Genomic DNA, 24,009 nt, shown 5'->3' on the forward strand with positions numbered 1-24,009 from the left:
TCTGCCTGTCAAAAATAATAATAATAATAATAATGAAAGACTCTGAAAACTGTATTTATGACAGTGTTTTTGATTTTAAGGATGTCTTCAAAGAAGATGTAAAATATATTTGTTCTTGAGAGATAGCTAATTAGTGATATAAAGGGAAAAATAATTTTTATATCCTAAAGGCTAGTACTTTTTTATCTTATCAAATAAAGCTCAACATCTTAATTTCATGTTTTCTGAGGTAATTTTATCTTAAGAACTGTTTTCAGAATTAAAGCTCTTAACTGTGTGTGTGTGTGTGTGTATGTATGTGTGCGCACACACATACAAGAGAGAGAGAGGGAGACTGTCTTTATGTTGTTAAAGCTTAATCCAAATTTGAGGGAAGGAGTCTTGTTGTCTTCCCTAAAGGGAGCACAGTGTTCCTTAGTTGACAGCACTTACTTTCCTTTTGTGTTTGAACTTTTCATTGTTGTTCTAGCTTCATGTTGTGTAATCTACCTCACTTTTTATGGGGAGAAGAAAACATTGCCTTTTTTCTGTAGGTGGCTTTCTTCCTCCAGAAGAAATCAAAGAAAGATTTGACAGCAACTGTATTACACCAGTAAGTAGTCTCATACTTGGCTAGCTATTGCTAACTCTTAAATGATAGGTTAATTTATTTCCTTCTGTCATTTTAGGGAACTGAGTTCATGGACAATCTTGCTAAATGCCTTCGCTATTACATAGCTGATCGTTTAAATAATGACCCTGGGTGGAAAAATTTGACAGTAAGTTTCACATTTTTGTACTTCACCAAGATTAGGATGATCGTTTGAGGCTGTAGTTTGATATGACTGATATTATTTATCCTTTTTCCCCCCATAAAATGCTAGTTGAATGTCAGAGAAAAGAGAAGATTCTAGGATTATTGGAAATGGGATGCCTTGCATGACCAGGTTTTATATAGCTGTGTCTTCTTGCAATGCTGATTTTGTTCTGTTAGTATCACTATGAAGTCACTGAATAGGATTCATAATTTTTAACATATATATGTGTATATGTGAATAATTTTTAAATAGAAGTTTCTGTCATTAAATATCAAATTTAGCAATATTAAAGTTCTGGGGCTGCCTTTGAGAAGCCTGTATCTTAATAAATACTAACATAAAACTTAATTGTATTTAATTTTGGATCCATAAGCTTGTTTTCGTATTAATTAGCTAGAGTAAATTGCATTTAATGAGTACTTTTTATTGACTCTCGTGGGGCTTATTTGAGCAGAGTGAGAGAAGTTGTGAACTGACCAGTTTTTCTGGTGTCTAGTTTGCCATAGCTGTTTCCTTCCTTTCTGTTTCATATTGTACCTTAGTCAGTGAAGTGGTTTTGGTGTCATACATACATTATTCAGAAATTTTTCCAGTTAATAACTATCCTAATATAATTACTTCAGTTTTTCTTAAGATAGTTATTTTGATTTTTGTGTTGATAGAAAATTGGAGATGAGCTGAAAGTGTTCACACTTGTTTTTAAATAGGTAATTTTGTCTGATGCCAGTGCTCCTGGTGAAGGAGAACATAAAATCATGGATTACATTAGAAGACAAAGAGGTAAAACTCATTCATAAGTATTTGGTTATGTATGTCTTATTACAGAAAGTTAAGACATTAAATAGGAATATTTTGGCTAGATGTGATATTTTTGTAGTGTCCAATATATTTATGTTTCTCCCCTTTTTAGCCCAGCCTAACCATGACCCAAATACTCATCATTGTTTGTGTGGAGCTGATGGTAAGTTTGTTCTTTGAGTTGTGCTTTTTTTGCACTAAGCTACAGCAGGTTAATGGGCTGATGTGCAGCCATGGGTTATCCATAAGCTGTGTGGAAATTCCAAAATGCCTTTTTTATTTAATATGTTTGAGAGGGAACTTGTATTGAGTTGCTGCTAAATCTGTGATCAGTGATCGCCTGTCTTTATTTCATTTTTTACATTTTTTAGCTGTTTAATATAGGTGCATGTGCCTTTAAAATGGGAAAGGTTCCAAGTGTTTAATCCTGAGTGGTAGTCTATGTTCTAGAGTCCCACATCTGGAGGACTTCTTGTTGACCGAGAACTGCTAGGAAATCTTAGGCTTTTTGGCTTTGCTGCCTCTGCTGTGTGCTCATCTGGGCTTTTCTTTGTTGGTGTTCTTTGATTATGGTAAGGATCCTCTCAAAGTGCTCACCGTTCAGTGTTTTTCTCATTATTGATTGATAGCTGATCTCATTATGCTTGGCCTTGCTACACATGAACCCAACTTTACCATTATTAGAGAAGAATTCAAACCAAACAAACCCAAACCATGTGGTCTTTGTAATCAGTTTGGACATGAGGTCAAGGATTGTGAAGGTTTGCCAAGAGAAAAGAAGGGAAAGGTAAGAACTTTGAGATGGTGGCTGCCTCGTTTAGAAAAAAAAAAAGAAACAACTGTTACCATGTAAAATGTAAATAACACAAAATATTTCATGTTAACTTTTTAAGTGTACAGTTTATTTAATGCTCTTAATGCTATTTGCATTAATTACTCAAATTAGCTCATTTTTAAAATGGATAAAGAGAAAGTTATACTTGATTATTTTTTCCTTGCTTGCTCGGATGTATCTTTTTAAAGTGCTTTAAGCCCATATTCAAAAAGATGCACACACTCATTCTTTATACTTTTTCTAACATAGCCTATCTCTGCAAGTGGCTTAGTTCTTGTATGGATTGTGCCCATTTGCGTGTGATTTGCTTGTAGAAGTTATTTGTTTCAAATGGTTACTCTTATTAAAAAAAACTAAAATCAAATATGTTAAACTTCTGGATACCTTGAAGTTACTCCCAGTTACCATGTATTTTGGGTTTACTTGGTTATATTCAGTCTCCTTTAATGGAATTTCTGTTTTGAAAATACGGTGTGGGGAAAAAATGAGCAAAGGAGATACACTGTATGGTTTCTGATTGGCAATGCAGTAAGGCCCTATGTGTGTATCTACGAGTATATGTTCACAGAGAACAGAGTGGAGACATAGGCATCACAGTATTAATATTGGTTGAATGTAGGTTAGGGATTGGCAAACTATAGTCCTCCAGATTTGACCCATGAGCTGAGAATGGTTTTTACATTTCTGAAGAGTTGTACAAACAAATGAAAGGAAATGTAGCACAGACTGCATGTGTCCCACTAGGACTAAAATATTTGCCAACTGGGCCTTGATCTGGGTGCAATTGAATTTCTGTGTCATTTTTAATTTAGAAGGGTCTGATAAGGTTTTTTTGGTTCGGTGCTTGTGTTATTAAAATGGATCCTGCTTTAGGAAAAAACTTTAAAATACCCTTGGTTGGACAGAATTACAGAGTAGACCTGTTTACTCCTCCCTCCCGTTCCTACAGCACGATGAACTTGCTGATAGTCTTCCTTGTGCAGAAGGGGAGTTTATCTTCCTTCGGCTTAATGTTCTCCGTGAGGTATGTGGCAATAATCCTCGGAATTGGCACTCTAAAGCAGTGTGCCTTTGACTGCTGTAATGGCAGCCTTCCTTTTTGGTTGTAGTATTTGGAACGAGAACTCACCATGGCCAGCTTACCGTTCACGTTTGATGTTGAGAGGAGTATTGATGACTGGGTCTTCATGTGCTTCTTTGTGGGAAATGACTTCCTTCCTCACTTGCCGTCGTTAGAGATTAGGTATGTGTGCATGAGTGGTGTTTCAGCCTTCTTGACCTCACAGAGCACACTGGTCCTCATGCATGTTTCTCTCTTGGTGGCAGGGAAGGTGCAATTGACCGCTTAGTTAATATATACAAGAACGTGGTACATAAAACTGGGGTAAGTTCACTCTTGAATAATTTCAAAACATAAGTGTTTGCTTTTGTAAGAAGATCATTTTACATGTATTTTATCGCTTACAGGGTTACCTTACAGAAAGTGGTTATGTCAATCTGCAAAGAGTACAGATGATCATGTTAGCAGTTGGTGAAGTTGAGGATAGCATTTTTAAAAAGAGAAAAGATGATGAGGTAAAGTGTTTCTATTGCAGTAGCTAAACTTGCTCCTGTCTCTAAAAGGCTGTGCTGATCCTGTGATTGTACTTTTAACCTTTTTGAGTACATTGTTGTATCATTGCAGTGTATCAACACTAATTTATCTTGACAGTCAGTGCCTTATTATAAATATAGACCGTGATGTTGGTTATGTGGAATTATGTATTGCAATTTTTTCTCTTCATAATATTAATTAGGGTATTAATCTAAACACTTGTCTAATGAGCACGATATGAAACAAGGGCTCCAAGGCTAGAGGAATGCTGGGTTTGAGCCACTACCTGCCATGGTTTATAGGAAATGCTTAAGACAGGTTAAGACCTAGGAACTCATACTCCCAAAGTAGAGCATCAGGAGTCTAGGCTGGATTGTCTCAGCCAGGGCAGAGGGTTGGAAGGATATTGGATCTGGGGAGAGTGGCAGCTCTGTAGTAAGAAATCAAAACGTAATGGAAGGAGATCAGATAACAAAGCACTTCGAGGGTGATTACATTTGGCAGTTGAGTGCTTAGGTGAGGCGTCCAGGTTTCTGGCTTGGGCATTTTGGAGTTTGCTGGTACCACTCAGATAGCAAGCACTGAGGGTGAGTAACTTGGGTGGGGGGAAGGTGGAAATTGAGTTTCAGTTTGGAGTTACTGAGTTTGAGGGGCTATAAGGACAGCTGAGAGCAGTCCATCAGTCATTAAATGGTTAGATGGATGTATGTGAAGATCAGAGAAGTCTTTTGACAAAAGATTTGAGAATCATTAGCTGCTAGGAGGTGCTTGAAGCCCTGAGTGTGAACTTGAATTCCTTGGGAATTTGTGTGGAGTGAATGTTCCTCCAGCAGAAGCCTTGGGAAGCATGGGCTTTGGGAAGAGGGGAGCCAGTTCTAGGGAGAAGGAGAGAAATCCCTACAGAGGGAGGAAGCCTCTGTTGCTGCCTGGGGGATCAGAGAGAGATAGCCCCAGGCCAGGTGTCAGGGAATTCTGGGAGCTGGTGGCAGTGGAGGGGCAGCAATCTGAAGGCAAATGGGTGGAAGGGTGATTTATGGCGGATGATAAGGGAGGCCAGCAGGGAGCAGGACAGGAAGGTAATAAATAGCTTCTTTGAAACAGTGAAGGAAATCCTTTCAGAATTCAGAAAGAAGTCATGTGGCTATTTGGAGCAAATAGCAATACAGTAATCGTACTACATTGTCTCATCATTTCCTGACAGATTAAAACTTGTCATTGAATCTGGCAAGATTTTTCTATTCTATTGAACTTTGAATCCTACAGCTAGTGATCTCTTATTTTTAGAACTTTAGACATCATTTTATGTAATTATGAGTTGACTAGGCATTCTTCCAAAAGCCTTCAGTACTTGGCATTTTTTTGTTATAATGGCAAGAGTTTTACTTATAAAATTAAAATTTCAGAACTGCCTTTGTCTGAGTATATCAAGTGTCAGCTGGAACAGCCATTTGTAACTTGTACAAGAAGTACAGCACCTTCACTTGACTTAACACTATTAAATACTGTGTACTACCTGGTATAAAAACCACATGTTAACAACAGTGCTAGTATGTGGCTTTAGCCCATTCTATACCATTGAATACTGGTGATAAGTTGGCATTAGAAGAAGGAATGAGGGATTTAATAGATACTGTAGTGTTTAATGGGGTTTCCAGCTGACCGAGAGGGATTTTCAGGTGGTGACTCTTCTGCTATATTCCTGGAGTTGTATGATATCCTTTAGCCTGATTGGGCATTAGGGGAAACCCTTTTAACATTCTACTGAACATTTCTGGGTGTATGTATTTTTTTGTGAAGTATGTCTGGCATTGGACAGGTTTCCGAAGCAGTTCATAGCACAAAAATGATTCAAGATCAGTCAGTTCATACAGAGGGTCTTTGGTACTGCTACCACCCTTATAAAAATATGTTTAACAGACAAGAGTACAGGTGGTCGGCAACGAATACATCTTTATTTGTTATTAAAATTGAGTGGTTCAGCCAGAAGTGTGATGCTTTTTTATTTTATGGACTTTGACATTTGCCTATTGCAAATGTTCTTTCATTCAGCAAGTATTTGTTAAGTTTTTACCATGTGCCAGATAGTGTGCTGAGTGCTAGTGATGCAGTCAAAAATAGAAATTCCTGGCCTTGCCCTGGAGCTCCCATCCTCCCTGGGGGGATGACAGTAAATGTTAACATCTTACAGAGAAGCTGGTGAGGAAACACCTGGGAAGGTGGAGTGGGGATCAGATAAGGCCTCCCCGACAGATGGCTTCACATGAACGATGTTAGGGAGTAGCCTTGTAGGAAGAACATTTCACATGGAGGCAATGGTCAGTGCTAGGACTCTGGGGACAGGGTGTTCACAGGACAGTGTGCAGCTGGGAAAGTGGTGGGAGATGAGCTCAGAGAGGCTCCAACAGGGGCCCCCATCTGGTGGGATCTGTAGGTCGGGATCTGGACTTCCGCTTTCCTTCTGCAGCAGTGGGGGTCCGTGAGTAGAAGAGCGATGAGATCTGACACGGAAGGCTCACTGCGCTGCCATGCTGAGAAGCAAAGGTAGAAGCAGTGAGCCTAGGGAGGGGGCTTTCTTGCCATAAGCCAAAGCAGCTCAGCTGATGGCCTTGGAGATGACAAGAGAGAAAGTTGGATTCTGAACATGTGATGAAGGTAGAAACAACGAAATTGGCTAATAAATTAAATGCAGAGTGTGAGAGAAGGAAAGGTGTCAAGAATGACTGCAGGAGATGTGGAGGTGAGGGTGGGGATTCCATTTTGGACCAGTTTGAGGAGAGATCCTGGTTAGAGAGTAATCGGCATATAGATGGGTAGTGTTTAAAAACCCTGTGACCGGTGATTTCTGCCCTGGGAGGAGAGAAGTGGAGAAGTGCAAGGATGGGCCCATGGGAACACTGACATTAAGAAGTTTGGAAACTGCATGAAGGCAGGAAGCAAGAGAGGGAAGGAGGAAACCCAGGTGAGTGTAGTGTCCTGGAAGCCAGATGAAGCAAGAGTATGATTCAGGGAGGAGAGCACCATGGTCGGACAAGGGCTGAACACCGACTAATGGATTTTATAACCTGCAGGTTGTTGGTGAGCCAGAAGATTGTTTGAAGATGGCGGCAAAAGCTTGATTAAATCAGTGGTTTCCGCATTATAGGGAGTTTAAAGTTTTGAAACAGTCACCAGAGCTTTGTTTTGGAACAGACTGAATGTATCCAGGGTTCAGCCCCTCTCCTTGCAGAAAGTACCAATTTCAGATCTTATTAAGGTACTGAATTGCAGTTGACAGGACTGCCTTGGAAGAAACAGGAGGACAACCACTAGGGTAGCTGCAGTACCTACTGGTCCCTATGTTAGGCCTTAGCAGCATCCATGGTCACCCTAGCTGCCTTTGAGTGGTCCAAGGCTAGTGGGGAGCAAGACCAGCCCTAAATCTTACCTAGTCGAAACCATGGCCACACTTTGAGGATCAGTGGAGACTACGAATCAGTGTAGACTGGATCCTTTCCTGTGAATTGAATTGGCAGAGGAAGCAGTGCATACATCTGAATTCCTTTCCTGTCTTTCATTGGGTTGACTTTGGAAGCTAAGGGGGTGTTGTTTGCAAAGAATCCTGTTTTTCTTTTTTCCCTATTGTGCCATGCCTGTTGCGGAGTTAGGAATTGTCATGTTCTTTTAAGGTTAAAGAGTGTCATTGTTAAATTGTCTTGTTGATTTTTTAAAAAATGTTATTTTAGTTATTGATGATATTCAGCTAAACTTTAAGAATTAGTTTTTTTCCTTATTTATTTGTACCTTCTCTGTATTGACAGCCTATTTGCTGTAGGGTAAAACCAAGGGTCTTTCTAATGGCTCTTGCATTTTCCTGAAATAATGTCAGAAACTATCTGCAAAAAATTAAGAACAATTACACTGTAAACTCAATCTGCCAGTAAAGTCCTGATAAACAGTACTTTGAGCTTGTAGCTATTGCCCGGTTAAATCACACATCTAGATTTCTGGGGTTATCCTTTAAAGCGTAAATTGTCTCCCAAATCATTCCCGGTTATGTTTAACTCTGACATTTTTGTGTAATTATTTGACAGAATGTATGGATTTTATACTTTTAGGACAGTTTTAGAAGACGACAGAAAGAAAAAAGAAAGAGGATGAAGGTGAGTTTTTGCTGACTTTGTGAGATTGGCAGTAGCATAAGTTTGCAATTTGTGAGGACGATGTTCCATCCAGTGACTTTCTTCCTCATCTAGTAGGAGTTGCTAAGGGTCGTGAATGTGCATCCAGCTACCTTCTTACCTGGAGAAATATCACTGGTTTCAATTTGAAAGAAGCCCTTTCTGAGCGCGCGCGCGCTCTCTCTCTCTCTCTTTTTTTTTTAAAGATTTATTTATTTAAAAGGCAGAGATACAGAAATCTTCATCCTCTGGTTCACTCCCCCAATGTCTACAAAGGCTGGGGCTGGGCCAGGCCAAGCCAGGAGTCAGGAGCTTCTTCCAGGTCTCCCATGTGGATTCGGGGGCCCAAGCACTTGGGCCATCTTCCACTGGTCTCCCAGGCCATAGCAGGGAGCTGGATCTGAAGTGGAGCAGCCAGGACACAAACTGGCACCCATATGGGATGCAGACACTGCAGGCGGAGGCTTAACCTTTTATGCCACAGTGCTGTCTGGTTCCCCTTTCTGAGGTCTTGAGTGTGAAAGGACAGGAGGTGGGTGGCTCTTAGCTATTCAAATTGTTTACAACAATCAGGTATTGTTTTTGTAATGAAATGGTGAACTCTGTGTGTATCCTCTTGGAGTTATTATACTCGGCCTTATTCCTACATTTTCATCAGCTTACTTTTCCTGGATGATGACACTCAGCTTCGTTGTTTTCTCTGTTAGGAAATCACCAGATTCCTTAATCCTCAGAATCCAGTTCTGCCTTAGTTTAGTGTTTAGAACACGCTGTGATCTGGTTGAATTCCAGCCATTCAGCTTGTCCTTCCCATCTTCTAAACACACCCTGTCCCTGCTGACTCTCTTGCCCTCGTTGGGTTCCTCCAGTTGGCTTTCTGACTTCACAGTTCACATCCTGCCTTCTCCATGAGGCATACAGGACCAAAAGAGACGAGGCTTTTAACTGTGAAGTTTCCCCCTATGAGGTTGGCTTTCTTACTTAGTTACATAATGGTTTTTTGGTCTTTTCTATTGGATTTTCAAACTCATGGATTTTAGAGGCTGCCTTTTATTATGTTTTATTAAAATTGGGCAGTTTCAGGAAATGGGAAGGAAGAAAAGTAATTTATTATTGCATGTAGGTTCAAAACCATTTATATAAAGAAGAACATTCTTCATTTTTATCATATTATTATTTTCTTTCAGTCAATATCTGTTGTATCACTCAGCCGTTAACTATCACCTATTATAGCTATAATCATAAATCTAATTGCGAATAAAGAGTTAAATTCTAGGAAGGTAAAGAGAAAATAAAAGCTGTATTTCCTGGGTCCTGCACTGTGGCGTAGCAGGTGAAGCCAGAAGAGACCCAGAAGAAGCTCCTGGCTCCTGGCTTTAGATTGGTCTAGCTCTGGCCGTTGCGGCCATTTGGGGAGTGAAAACCTCTTTCTCATTCTCTGCCTCTGCCTCACTGTAATTCTGCCTTTTAAATAAATAAATAAATCTTTAAAAAGCTGTATTTCCTAAGATTAAGTCAAACTCAATTTTTTTAACCTTAATTATTTTTATTTGCCTGAAATGGTGTCTTGAATGTTTTCTGAAATTGTAACCAAACTGGATTATTAACATGAAGAGACTGGAATCAGTTGTCTGTGTTCTTTTAGAGCAGTGGACTGTGTAGGACAGAATTACTAAGTATTGAGAGTGTTGCTTACAGGGGATGAGTTGTCAACTCCAAATGTAGACAGCTTTGTAATGTTACTAGAAATCCATTTGGTGTTTTAGTGAGTTTAATAAGTTAAGTGCTTAGACCTGAGAACTCTTTCAGTGCCCTCTTTACTTACCCTATCATCTAACATTGTTGTAATTTTAATTTTCACATTTATTTCCATTTATGTTAGAGAGATCAACCAGCTTTTACTCCTAGTGGAATATTAACCCCTCATGCGTTGGGTTCAAGAAATTCACCAGGTTCTCAAGTAGCCAGTAATCCGAGACAAGCAGCCTATGAAATGAGGATGCAGAATAACTCCGTGAGTGGCCTACTTTTTTGTGGCATTGAAGAGTGATGAATATCAGATGTTTCTTGCAGATTGTGTGTGTGTGTGTGTCTGTGTGTGAGTAGTTCATTACTTAGCCTGGAGTTGCTTTGTTTCTTTTCCTTTGCCTTGAGATATTTTTTACTCTGTTAAGTCCACCTTTATCAATATGAAAATATCTAAATGATGAGAAAAAAGTATATGGGAAAGCTGATGCATGTGAATATAAAGGGAGGGCAAAGTGGCTGCAGTGTTTTTGAACTACAGATGGGCCACACTGCTTCTTCCTCTCCCAAAGATGTCCCAGTGTCTGTGCAGCGGGGGCACGAGAGGAGGGCAGGTGTGTTCCTGTATTGCCCGTTTCCTTGCAGAAGGTGGGTATTTTTGCACAACAGTGCTCCTCAGGCTATCAGATAGAAGTACCCCTCACTGCCTAAACTGTTAATCTTCAATTCAGACGTGGATTAGATCTGAATAGGTATTTTAATTAAATATTTTAATAGCCAAATTCTGATTGCTCCTATTTATAATTCAGGAACTGAAAGGATGTTTCTTGTGATAACTCCTCTTGTTTGAACTTTGCAGTCCAAACTGCAGAAGCAAGTCCCCCCACCCACGGAGGCTGTCCTCCATCCACTAGCTTCCTGTTGCAGTGACGGTGGTGGTCAGGGAACAGACTGTACTGACAGCAGAGCAGGAAAAGAAGTGGAAGGTTTATTATTGTGTGTGTGCTTTTGCCGTGCTCGATCCAAGGCTATTACATAAACTTGGATATTTACATTTTACTATTACTATTTTTTTCTTTTTAAAAATTTTATTATAATAGTTATCTTCTTGATATTTATGTCCCTAATTAGAGGAAAATTCTGTGGAACTTTTGCTGTAACTGATAACAGAGACTAATTCAACTTGTTTTCACAAAGTCACACCTAGAAGCTTTAGGACCTTTGATTTGAAATTTGAGCACTGAGATGTTGCATCTCCCGAGTAGTAGCCTGGGTTTCTGTTGTACTTTTTGGTGATTTGATTTTCGTCTTTCTTACTGACAGAGTGGGATGTTGAGGATCAGGGCATGAGACCCCTGAGTGGAATAGAAAAAGCTAGTGCCCGTCATTCCTGGATCCTGGTGACTGCCATCCGCATAGAGCGGGGCTGAGAGTGATGGCATTCTCACATTCACTGTTGGTGGTTGGATGCTTTTTGCTTAATCTCCAGGAGGCACATAGGTTTCAACTTTACCAGCCATGATTGAGGATTCTGATACTGTTTCAGACTCCACATAGAACTACATTCCCATCGAACTACACTGTTGATCAGTAATTTCTTTTTTTTTTGGACAGGCAGAGTTAGAGACAGACAGAGAGAGAAAGGTCTTCCTTCCATTGGTTCACCCTCCCAAATGGCTGTTAAGGCTTGCGCACTGCACCGATCCGAAGCCGGGAGCCAGGTGCCTCCTCCTGGTCTCCCATGCAGGTGCAGGGCCCAAGGACTTGGGCCATCCTCCACTGCCCTCCCGGGCCACAGCAGAGAGCTGGACTGGAAGAGGAACCAACCGGGACAGAATCCGGTGCCCCAACCGTGACTAGAACCTGGGGTGCCATCGCTGCAGGCGGAGGATTAGCCTAGTGAGCCGTGGTGGGAATGGGAATGGGAAGATTGGTAATTAGGTTGCTTGTTTGATTTTTAACCCTTTTTGACAGGATTATTTCTATTTACATGAGGTATGGAATTTGGAGTCTTTGCATGGTGAGATTTTCATCTAGAATGTTCTGAACTAAAAGAAATTAAGGAGCCAAATCATCAGTTAATCTAAAAGGATTTGTTAAAATGGATTTTTTTTTTACTGTTTTTGTTTGTTTTGTGAACTGTTGAGCCATTGTTAATGCTTTTGTATATAGCTAGTTTTGAAATTTATGGCTGTAAGTTTTGCATCCTGAAGTATGGTTTCATTGTATCTGAGGACATTCTCAGTTTAATGGAATTTGTCAGATTTTAAAACCAGCTTTTTTGAAAGATATTTGTTTGAAAAAATTTGTATGAGTTTGATACATTTAGAAAACAATACTTTTGTTGGTAGATGCATGATACTAAAGATTTAGCATTAAACGAAAAAATTTTCCCCTTGAAAATACATTATTTTTGTTGTGTAAAGAAGTTTATATTTTGTTAGTTAAGAATCCATTTGGGAAAGTTTGTTTTTTATACAACTTCTGTGTACTTACACAGTTGATAGGAATGTCATCCTCACAGTGTAATCCCAGTGGCTGAGTGTAGGATTTGAACAATAGTAGGGATGGTTTCATGAGTGGTTAAACCGCGTGCCTGGCAGGCAGTGTGCTAGTAATCTTTCACATATCCGTTTAGTCCATGCAGTAATTTGTGAAGACGCAGAATATTATCCCAATTTAAGGTCAGGCTGACAGAGGTTAAATAAGTTGTCCAAAGCCACATAGTAAAGGTTGATCTTGGTATTTCAGACTCAGATCTCTCATTTTCCAAGTGTAGCAGTGCTTTCCTGGATGGGTGGATGGGTGGAGGGTGGATGGGTGGGTGGGTGGGTGGATGGATGGATGGATGGATTTATGACAGTGTTAGCTATACTGATAATAGGTAAGTGATCCTGTCATACAGTTTTAAAAGGAAAGTGCTCTAAGCTCTGTAAAATACAACATTGCTTAGTTTTAACTTTCCTTGGCATATGGTATAAACAGTCTGTATAATAAGGTTTTAGTTGCAGTGTCATTAAAATAGACTTCTGAGCTCAATTTTAAATTCTGTTGACTTGACATACCTAATAGACTGAAGAACAGAAGGAAAACTTCACTGTGAAAATGTTTCCTGCCACTTATCTTTTTGGTGATTTGGTCATTTAAATAGCTGAAGCTGTGGAAGATTGTCTTTTAATTTTGTGATTAAATGTTAAAATATTTTAGGGCCATATTATGTTAATCGAGTTTGGTATAAAGGAACTATAATGTTGAATTTAAAGGGGGCATAAGTCTTTGCAATACAAATGAAGTTGCATTTTTCTAAGATGACTAATAGATTTTGACTTATACATTTGGAACTTTAAAACAGTACATGCAAAGTAATTTAGCAGCTATCTGTCAGAGTCTGATTGAACTTACTTTTCAGAGTAGTTGTAGGTTGAATACCTATTATTTAACTGCCTTTGCACCAGCACTGACCGTTAATAGATTTTTACACATGTCATTGCTACATCTAATATTTATGTAGCATATATAATGTATGTTATATGCTTTTTCCCCCTCACAGTTTTGCTATATGGAAAAATGCGAATTTACAACATGAAAGAAGCACAAAGAAAAACAAAATTTGAGTTTAAGTGTTTGAAGCTTGGTGCTACATTAACTCCTTCGGGAGGAGTGGAATAGGGCAAAATGAGTCTTTGTACTTTGTAAATACATTTACCTCCTTCATTTACTAGCTCTTTAGAAATGTGTACCATGAAGCATGGTGGGTAATGTCAGTTGGATGTACCTTCTTAAGTAAAATGAATAATGCAATCCTTCCTTTGTAATGTCATAATCGTCTGCAGAGTCCTTCAATATCTCCTAATACGAGTTTCACGTCTGATGGCTCCCCGTCTCCGATAGGAGGAATTAAGCGGAAAGCAGAAGACAGTGACAGTGAACCTGAGCCAGAGGATAACGTCAGGTGATGCCATTTTTTGGTAGCACTTTGTTAGCAAATTGCTGAAATAGAGTCTGTCTAATTAATGCTATTTGGCTTAGAGCAGTAGTGCCTTCGGATGCTTGCCTGTGATCTTTTTATCCCGCAGTAATTAATGTGGAGGGTTAGACTAGTCAGTAAATTCCGGTGAGATGTGTAAGCTGTAGCTGTTCAACCTAAGTGTCTAGATTAGTATGCGTGCAGGTTTTCATTCTCCAAGCCACTTTTCCCTCTGAGACCAGGCACAAAATCAGCTAGACATGAGATGTTTAGCTCAGCCTATGTGATCTGAATGTTAGTGTTTGGAGATGAAATTTTCAAGCTGCTTAACTTAGAAAGTTCAGTTACACTAAGGTACTAATATAATATAGTTGGCTTTAATTTTCTCAACTGAGAAGGTTCTTCCTCAAAATGAAATTATGCAAAAATCATTCTTTGAGAGATAGATGTCTGTTTTTTTTTAAACTACACACTTACATGGACAATTATATAACAGCAGAATTTTCTTTCAGTTGTATATATAAAATCTATAATAGGAAGCCGAGTCTTTCATTGATCCCCAAGAAGGGGATCATCATACAGTATTACACACAGCCTCCTGTGTAATTAAACCAGACGTGAATTCTGGGCTCCAAGTGCAAAGGGCCAGCAGTCTCTTTAGAATACTATACCGCAGTAAGAAACAACGAAATCCAGTCATTTGCAACAAAATGGAGGAATCTGGAACACATCATGCTGAGTGAAGTAAGCCAGTCCCAAAGGGACAAATAGCATATGTTCTCCCTGATCGGTGACAACTGAATGAACACCAAAAAGGAAACCTCCTAAAGTGAAATGGACACTATGAGAAATGGTGACTTGATCAGCATAGCCCTGACTGCTAATGGACAACTTAATACATTATCCCTCTTAGTATTTTTTTTTGTCTGTTCTACTTAATATGACTGGTTTCATTCTGTAATTATCACACAGTTATTCTTAAGTGTTGAAAATTAACTGAAATGTGATCCCTGTTAAACATAAGAGTGGGAATAAGAGAGGGAAGAGATGTATAATTTGGGGCATGCTCGGGCTGACTTGCCCCAATTGGTAGAGTTGGAAACATACCAGGGGATTCCAGTTCAATCCCATCAAGGTGCCATGTGCCAATGCCATCTCACTATTCCAAGTGATCAATTTCAGTTCACAATTGATCATAATGAAAGGACTAAGAGTCAAAGGGAGCACATAAATAAGTCTAGTACCTGCTAACACTAACCGATAGAATAAATAAAGGGGAGAGTGATCCAACATGGGAAGTGAGATACTCAGCAGACTCATAGAATGGCAGATGTCCTAAATAGCACTCTGGCCTCAGAATCAGCCCTAAAGGCATTCGGATCTGGCTGAAAAGCCCATGAGAGTATTTCAGGCATGGAAAGCCAAGACACTCTGGCAAAAAGATCTCTGTGAGTGAGATCCCAGTGGAAAGAACAGGTCTTCAAAGAGGGAGGTGCCTTTCTCTGAAGGGAGGAGAGAACCTCCACTTTGACTATGACCGTGTCTAAACAAGATAAGAGTCGGAGAACTCAAGGGGCTTCCATAGCCTTGGAAACTCATGACTGGTGCATAGGGAGATTACTGATGCCATAAACAGGAGTGTCAATTTGTAAAGTCAACAACAGGAGTCACTGTGCACTTGCTCCTCATGTAGGATCTCTGTCCTTAATGTGCTGTACATTGAGGCTTAATGCTATAACGAGTACTCAAACAGTATATTTCACTTTGTGTTTCTATGGGGGTGCAAACGATTGAAATCTTTACTTAATGTACACTAAACTGATCTTCTGTAAAAAAAAAAAAAAAAAAAAAAAAAAAAGAAGAAATTATCAATTCCCAACTTGACTCTCACTGGGATTAAACATGACAATAGGTCTGATCTGATTTCATCATCATTTAAAAAAAATCATCTATTATTTTTCACTTTATGTTTCTGTGTGGGAGCAAACTGTTGAAATCCTTACTTAAGGTATACTAAGCTGACCTTCTGTATATTAAGATAATCGAAAATGAATCTTGATGTGAATGGAAGGGGAGAGGGAGTGGGAAAGGGGAGGGTTGTGGGTGGGAGGGACGGTATGGGGGGGAAGCCATTGTAACCCATGAGTCGTACTTTGGAAATTTATATTCATTAAATAAAAGATAAAAAAAAAAGAATTTAGGAAAACTGTATATTATTTCAAAGTTAAGCAGGACAGTGGTGGACTACAGCTCATGCTTTGAAAAGATATGGAAAGTGTGTGGTTTATGTTCATGGTTATTTTTCATAAGAGTCATATGTAGTTGCATTTTTTTTTTTTTTTTGACAGAGTTAGAGAGAGACAGAGAAAGGTCTTCCTTCTGTTGGTTCACCCCCCAAATGGCCACTACGGCCGGCGCGCTGCACCGATCCGAAGCCAGGAGCCAGGTACTTCCTCCTGGTCTCCCATGCGGGTGCAGGGCCCAAGGACTTGGGCCATCCTCCACTGCCCTCCCGGGCCACAGCAGAGAGCTGGACTGGAAGAGGAGCAACTGGGACAGAATCTGGCGCCCCGACCGGGACTAGAACCCGGGGTGCTGGCGCCACAGGCAGAGGATTAGCCTATTGAGCTGTGGCGCCAGCCTAGTTGCATTTTTCTAATGTCCTTCGATGTGAGATCCATAACCGCTTGGGATTGAACATTTATCTTTAGTTTCATTAGATTCAGCACATGCTGAAAAGAACCTTGACTAGAGAGTCCTATCAGTGCTCTTGATCTGTCCTGATTTTTTTGAATGTTCTTTGCTTGTGTTCCTTAAACAAAATACATAAATCTTGCAGAAGGTGAGAAATGAGCACTTTAAGAAAGTAGACTTTGGATGAAAATGTGTTTCTTCATGTTGTATTTTTTATTAATAATAATACAGTGGCTTGATGGACCTTCTGGATTTTACCAGAACATGCATGCGTGTGTGTGTGTGTGTGTGTGTGTATGTATGTATGTATGTATAGAAATATAGAGATAGACATTCTTTATCTCTGTTTATCTCCTTCCTGTAATTAATGATTTTACTTGAAAGATAGATAAAAGCTCAGGCAACAATAGAAATAGAGCAGGAATGCACATAATGTCTGCCTGGTCTCTAGAAATAATTTTTTTTCTCCTCTAAATTAAGAGAGGCAGAAAGAGAGTGGAGAGAGTGTACATGCACATGAGCGAGCGTCTATAGGAGTGCTGGCTCACTTCTCAGATGCCCGGAACAGCTGAGGCTGGGCTGGGGCCAAAGTTTAGAGCTGGGAATGCTGTCCAGATCTCCCACATGGGTGTCGGGAAGCCCCATTCAGGATCTGCATTAGCAGGAAGCTAGAGTCACAAGCTGGTGTGGGATTTGGTTAATCAAACCCAGGTACGCCATCAGATATGAGAGATAGATGTCTCAATCCAAGGCTAAATGCCCAGTCCCCTTTAGATAATTCTTTTGTGAACTTAAAAAAAAAAAAATTATATTTATTTGTTTGAAAGGCAGAGTGAAAGGGTATGGAGGAGAGAGTGAGAGAGATTGATTGATCAGTTTTCTCTCCAGTGGTTTACCCCCCAAAATTCCCCAGGTGTCTGGCTCACACCTTTTTGTGACTGAGGGGTCATAGTGGTGAGAGAGTAGCTACACCTATTGGGGGTTACAACACTGAGTGTTAATACCTGAAGCAGAGCAGCGGTGACTTGAACCAGTGCTTGGATATGGGATGCTGCCATCACAAGGTGGCTTAACCCGCTGTGCCACGATGGTGGGCCAAACTTAACATCAAAATTACCTCTGCATGTCTGTTTTAAAAAAAGTAATTTTACTGCCTTTCTTTGTATACTTTATATTTTAGCAAACTGAACCATGTAAGATGTCTTAAAATGTGGTTTTTAAAATTGTTGCGCAGTTACAAAAATATGTATAGCACTGGTAAAATTTGAGCAAATATTCTGTTTCTACTTTAATAAGTCATTCTCGCCGGCGCCGCAGCTCACTAGGCTAATCCTCCACCTTGCGGCGCCGGCACCCCGGGTTCTAGTCCCGGTCGGGGCGCCGGATTCTGTCCCGGTTGCTCCTCTTACAGGCCAGCTCTCTGCTGTGGCCTGGGGAGTGCAGTGGAGGATGGCCCAAGTGCTTGGGCCCTGCACCCGCATGGGGGACCAGGAGAAGCACCTGGCTTCTGCCTTCGGATCAGCGGCGGCCATTGGAGGGTGAACCAACGGCAAAAAACCTTTCTCTCTGTCTCTCTCTCTCACTGTCCACTGTAAAAAAAAAAAAAAAAAAAAAAAGTCATTCTCTTTTATTTTTTTAGTGTAAATTTATATTGATCTTACCAGAATCAATGTTTGGATTTTTGATGTTTAACTGTTAAGTTGATAGTAGATCCTGTGAAAGTGGACTTTTCAGAATTAATTAAATGAATCTGTGTTAGCATTACTGTTTAATTCACTCACATTTCCCTAGATATTAAATATAAATGGACTTGGGATATAGACTGGTATTCCCGAAAGTGTATTAATTCAACATGAGCTTGCTTTGCCTGGTTTGTAGGTTATGGGAAGCTGGTTGGAAACAGCGGTATTACAAGAACAAATTTGATGTTGATGCAGCTGATGAGAAATTCCGCCGTAAAGTTGTGCAGTCTTACGTTGAAGGACTCTGCTGGGTTCTTCGATATTATTACCAGGTACAAAGGAGTATTTTCCTTTAAATCTCTAGCCAATAATTTTAAGAAGATAGTAATTTCTATAATGTATATTATTGAGCTATATTCTGAAATAAAATGGAATTATTTTGTAAAGCTTCCTATTTCAGAAATTGATTAGCGTAAATAATATTTGTAAAGATACCTGAGTTCCTTAGGTTTTAATATACTGTGTAAACAATGCTAGTTTTTGTTATTTTAAAGGATTTTCAGCATAAGTAGCATAGTTGTCTGTCTCTAAGGTGATTATAACTGGGTAATTAATTGACAGTCATTAAATGACTGAACTAAGTATAGTGCCTGGAGATTCCCAATAAGAGTTTGAAAGGAATTTGAGTGACACCATCTCTGTAAGGCAGTGTTATTGCATGAAGTGCATTCTAATACTCTGTGTCTGGCTCACCTTTTTGTGACTGAGGTGTCATAGTGGTGAGAGAGTAGCTACACCTATTGGGGAGTGTTAATACCTGATTTAGTTCTCAGAGAACAAACCAAATTAAGTTTGGTAACTCTAAACAGACAAGGTTTGTGAGTAAGTAGACAGTACCATAAAATACTAAATATCGACTGCAGACTTCTGTTTGCAAGTTTTACACCTATTCTAAAGATTTTTTTTTTAAGAAAGAGTTATACAAAGACAGGAAGAGACAGAGACAGAGAATCTTCCATCTGCTGGTTCACTCCCCAAATGGCCGCAATGGCTGGGGCTAGGCCAGGCTGAAGCCAAGAGCCCAGAGCTTCTTCTGGGTCTCCCTTGAGTGTGCAGGGGCCCAAGGACTTGGGCCATCTTCCACTGCTTTCCCAGGTGCATTTAAAGGGAACTGGTTTGGAAGTGGGGCAGTTGGTCTCAGGCATCTGTAAGGGATGCTGGTGTTGCAGGTGGTGGCTTTACCCACTATGTCACAATGCCAATCCCCATAATTTTAATTCATTGGGTACAGAGTGAAAGCACATTTCAGTAAGAGATCTCTTCTTTGAATAAAACTTGATCTTGTTTTCTTCTGATGTACTTACTCAGAGTTTTTAGTCAAGAGAAAGGTGTCCCATGAAAATGTAAGAGTGAATTGTAAAGTGAAACTTTGGGCTTTTAACTCTCAAACTGTGTTCCAGTGATGTCCCAGGCCACCTGCACATTCAATAAACATCAGCTACAGCTGCTGTTGGTGTTATTTGGTGATGGCAGGTTTAGATTTACAAAGAAGTAGCACCAAATGTATTTTGAAGAAAAGTCTTTGAATTGTTTTAGTGAATATAAAGTTTGATGTTAGCTACTGGTTATTAAAGATGCTTCACAATATTTTTTAAGCCAAGGAGCTGTTGATATGAAGTAGGAAGCTTAGAATTAATCAAAATAATTTTTTGGACTTGTGGACAAAATATATAGAACATATACCAGTAGTCATTGTGTTTTATAAATAGAATATTTTAGGTTAACTGTCTGATTTTGTTGTACCGTGCCCATCATGGATTCACATGTATTTTGAGGGATGGGTTTTGTTTGTTGTTAATGGTTCTAGGGCTGTGCTTCCTGGAAGTGGTATTATCCATTCCATTATGCACCGTTTGCTTCAGACTTTGAAGGAATTGCAGACATGCCTTCTGACTTTGAGAAGGGCACAAAACCGGTAAGCCAATTATTTAGTCACAAAATTTACAGAATTTTGGGTCTGGTAATAATTTGGGGTCTTAATTTTTAACATTGTTTTTCGTTCTTGCAGTTTAAACCTCTGGAACAGCTTATGGGAGTTTTCCCAGCTGCAAGCGGTAACTTTCTACCTCCGTCATGGCGGAAGCTCATGAGTGATCCTGTGAGTCTCTGGTTTCAGTGTGCTGGTAACCTGGATGTCATAACATAATATTGTCACACCTTCTTTTGCATCTTGTAGTTAAAAGCAGTGAAGTATAGAAGAAAGGTATTTGAGTTCTTGAATTTTTTCATGGTATAAATATTTTTTCCTGTTTTCTTTGAGTAACCATACTCTACCTAGGAAATGAGATTGGTTGGTGTTATTAGAAATTCTTGCATAGCAGTCATTTTCTTGTCAGTCTGCTTACTTGTAAGTCTTTATTTTCACTTGTTTCAGCCTTGTGTGATGGCTATCAGAACTCAAGAAGTCTGGCTTGTGCTAGCTAGAAAGAGTGAGACCCAACCAAGCAGGAATTGTTAGAGGAAATGAACTCATTCTTGCTTGCCAGAGGCCCACATTTATCAGTTCTTAAATTCGTCTGTAATGATGCCTTTGTTTTTCAGTTTTTAAAATAAAGTTAATTTTGTTTTATGAGGCCTGTTATTAATGACCTCTTATCTTAATAACATTTTTTTAAAAGTGCACACCTATTTTCTCATCAGGCATGATAGCTTGAACAAAAGTCATCAAATTCTTTATAGTAGAGATATGTGGCTTTGGTTTTGAATTTTTACTTTTCTTCTGGATATAGGATTCTAGTATAATTGACTTCTATCCTGAAGATTTTGCTATTGATTTGAATGGAAAGAAATATGCATGGCAAGGTAAGATTTTGACATTCTTTTTGTTAAAACTTTATGTTAAAACTGAGCAAACAGGATTTATGGGATGAAATAATTCTATAAAAGATAAATATTTAAAAAATTAAGTTTGAAAAATTGATATTTCTCCATCCAACCTAGAATTAGCTGTGATTAATAGTAATTTTAGTAGTAATATTCTGGGGTAATTAGAATTAAAATAGATTAATAATTGTATCTTTTGTCTCTTTTGTGCTTGATTAATGAGGCTTATTCCAATTAGTAACTCATTAACATCTTTTGTGATTGCCAAGAGATACAGAAACATCTGTCTCTCCCTCTCTGCCACTCTGCCTAACAAATGAATAAAGAAACCTAAAAAAACTAAATACTTGACATTGATCATTGCCTATAATCTTCTCATTTCTTTTGTTAACAGATTTTATAGGATTGATGCTATGAAATGAGAATTAAATATGCTATAGTATTCAACAATATGTGATGACTGATAGTAAAACACAACTAGAAAATCTCACACCATAAGCCAACTTCTGTTGCACACCAGAGCCCCCTTTCAGCAAACATTTTCCTCTGCCGTACATTTTTTAGGATAATGAGCACATTCAGTAAAACTGTGTTTTCACTTTCTGCTTGATTATTCTCTGTGGTTGGGATGGCCAGTAAATGACCACAGAGTTGTGAGGCAAAGGGGAATAAATAATGATTTACAAATTGAAAAATTATTATTTTGTGAGACTTTAGGGTTGACTTTTATTAGGAGCAGGAATTTCCTATTATTTAAAGGAATGATTGTTTAAAGGAAGTGTAGCCCAGTGTTAGGGCCGTGGTCATATAAGTGTTGTTCTGTGGTCATCGTTTGTTAGATGGAAGTTTCAGACAGTGTTTGAAGGTGCTTTGTGTAGGATGTTTAGTTAAAGTAGAGACAGGAGGCATAGAATGGGAAATGGTAAGGTAAGAATAAGTAAATTAATTAGTAAATATGTTTATGTGTTTGTCACATAAGTATATAAATTCTTGCCTGAATTTACTAGTAGTAGTAGACATGCTGGTGGCTTGATAGCTGTGTCACTGTGGTGTGTATCTTTTCTATCACTGACCAGAGATGTTTTTGATACAGTTTAACTGCAGAGGAAAACTAAGATAATACACAAAAGTTGCAGTTTCTGCAAATGTTTGCCACCCACTTGTTGTTTTCTGTTTTTTAAAAATTTTTTTCCTGACAGGTGTGAAATGGTATCTCATTGTGTTTTTATTTCATTTCCCTCATAATTAGCGTTATCAAACAATTTTCATGTGTTTATTGGTCTTTTCTATATCTGTGAAGAAACATGTATTTGCGTTCTTTGCCCATTTTTTTGAATTACAGTCTTTGTTTTATTTTTGCATTTAGGAGTTATTCATATATTTTAGACATTAATCTTCATTGGGTATTTGATTTGCATTCATTTTCTCCCATTTTGTGAATTGTCTTTTCACCCTGTGACATTGTCTTTGGATGCCTAAAAGTGTTTACTTTGGGTGAAGTCTTTCGTTGCCTGTGTCTTTGATGTCATATCCAAGAAATCATTGCCAAATCCAGTGTCATGAAACTTTCTCCTGTGATTTCTTCTAAATGTTTTTATTGACTTATTTATGTATTTATTAAGTTTAGCCTGTACATTTAGGTAATCAATTCAGTTTTAGTTAATTTTTGTGTATGGTATAAGGCAAGAGTCTAATCTCTCTTCTTTTATATGTAGCTATCTAGTTTCTTAGCACTATTTGTTGAAAAAAACCTTTCCAAACCTTTGTATGGTCTTAGTACCCTTGTTGAAACTTAGTTGACCATATATACTCGTATAAGGGTTTGTTCCTGGGTGCTCTATTCTATGCCTTTGTTCTGTTTGTCTGTCCTTATGCTAGTACCTTATGCTAGTACATATTGTTTTAATTACTGTGGCTGTGTAATTTTGAGGTCATAAAATGTGTTTTACAATTTGCTCAAGATTGTTTTGGGTATTCAGGGTACCTTGAGATTCCATATGCATTATAGGATAGATTTAGACTTTGACGTTTGGTATTTTATAAGCTCAGTAGCAAGAAAAAATTTTAAGCTAAAATTCAGTACTATTAGGAAATGTATATAATTATTCCCTCATACATGTTTTTAAAGTTTAATTAGTAATGGTAGTACAATAGTTAATCTCTTGCTTAGAAGATAAAATATCTGAGTACTTTTCCAATATTTTTTAAGTATGTGTATTTATCAACATTATATATAATTTAATAGCAATACGATGGATTTGTAAAATTCAGTATAGATACATAGATACTGTGTAGTTTATATATGCACAGGAGGTTTAAGTAACTTGATCAGAGCCACACATTGGCAGAGCTAGGGTCTGAACCCAGAGACTGACACTAGAGCTCACATTTGAAAGGGTTGTGCTTCTCTACGCGTTAACCATTACTTGGGCCATCCCTGGTGGCTGAGAGAGTTATATGAGGTGTTGCTTGTAAATGCTCAGTGAACAGTAGCTGGGTGTTCTCAGTCTTAGAATCAGCTCATCCTTAAGCGCTGGGCGTTGTCAATCTGGATGTAAGACATTCCTTTCTGCCCTGGCCAGTTGGGCTGATCTGCTGCCTAGTAATTTTATTGCTGTTGTAGCACTACAAGCTGTTTATTGATTAGATTTAGATTCTGGAATTGATTTTGTAGCTAAGTCTTTCATAGGTTGTCTTCTTAGGCCCTGAGTATAGAAGGTAGAAAACAAAGGCTAGATAATGCTGTAGTTTCTCTTTGATGTATTTCTCTTGAATGTATGACCAAATAAAACATGAGCAGCTCCTTAGGTTTGTTTCCCAGTAATTGAAATGGCCTGACTCAAATGATGGATGTTC

The 24,009-nt window shown here is 38.8% G+C and overlaps 1 protein-coding gene across 6 annotated transcripts in view; it reads left to right on the forward strand.

The window, feature by feature from the left end:
• The window catches only part of XRN2 (5'-3' exoribonuclease 2), an 81,524-nt gene that overhangs the window by 21,413 nt on the left and 36,102 nt on the right, over positions 1-24,009 (forward strand). For 2 of the 6 annotated variants that reach the window (XM_002710942.5, XM_008256331.4), the window contains 16 exons: positions 534-592; positions 669-758; positions 1,505-1,577; positions 1,708-1,758; positions 2,225-2,382; positions 3,380-3,454; positions 3,540-3,673; positions 3,757-3,814; positions 3,898-4,005; positions 8,119-8,163; positions 10,064-10,195; positions 13,761-13,879; positions 18,467-18,602; positions 20,138-20,245; positions 20,339-20,428; positions 21,060-21,132. In XM_002710942.5, the coding sequence (XP_002710988.1) occupies positions 534-592; positions 669-758; positions 1,505-1,577; positions 1,708-1,758; positions 2,225-2,382; positions 3,380-3,454; positions 3,540-3,673; positions 3,757-3,814; positions 3,898-4,005; positions 8,119-8,163; positions 10,064-10,195; positions 13,761-13,879; positions 18,467-18,602; positions 20,138-20,245; positions 20,339-20,428; positions 21,060-21,132 (1,509 nt within the window). The remainder of the gene's footprint in view (positions 1-533; positions 593-668; positions 759-1,504; positions 1,578-1,707; positions 1,759-2,224; positions 2,383-3,379; positions 3,455-3,539; positions 3,674-3,756; positions 3,815-3,897; positions 4,006-8,118; positions 8,164-10,063; positions 10,196-13,760; positions 13,880-18,466; positions 18,603-20,137; positions 20,246-20,338; positions 20,429-21,059; positions 21,133-24,009) is intronic. The other 4 variants (XM_070051436.1, XM_070051437.1, XM_008256330.4 and 1 more) reach the window with 3 other exon arrangements.

This window comes from Oryctolagus cuniculus, chromosome 11 (genome assembly GCF_964237555.1).
Source record: "Oryctolagus cuniculus chromosome 11, mOryCun1.1, whole genome shotgun sequence".
NCBI classification, from domain to species: domain Eukaryota; kingdom Metazoa; phylum Chordata; class Mammalia; order Lagomorpha; family Leporidae; genus Oryctolagus; species Oryctolagus cuniculus.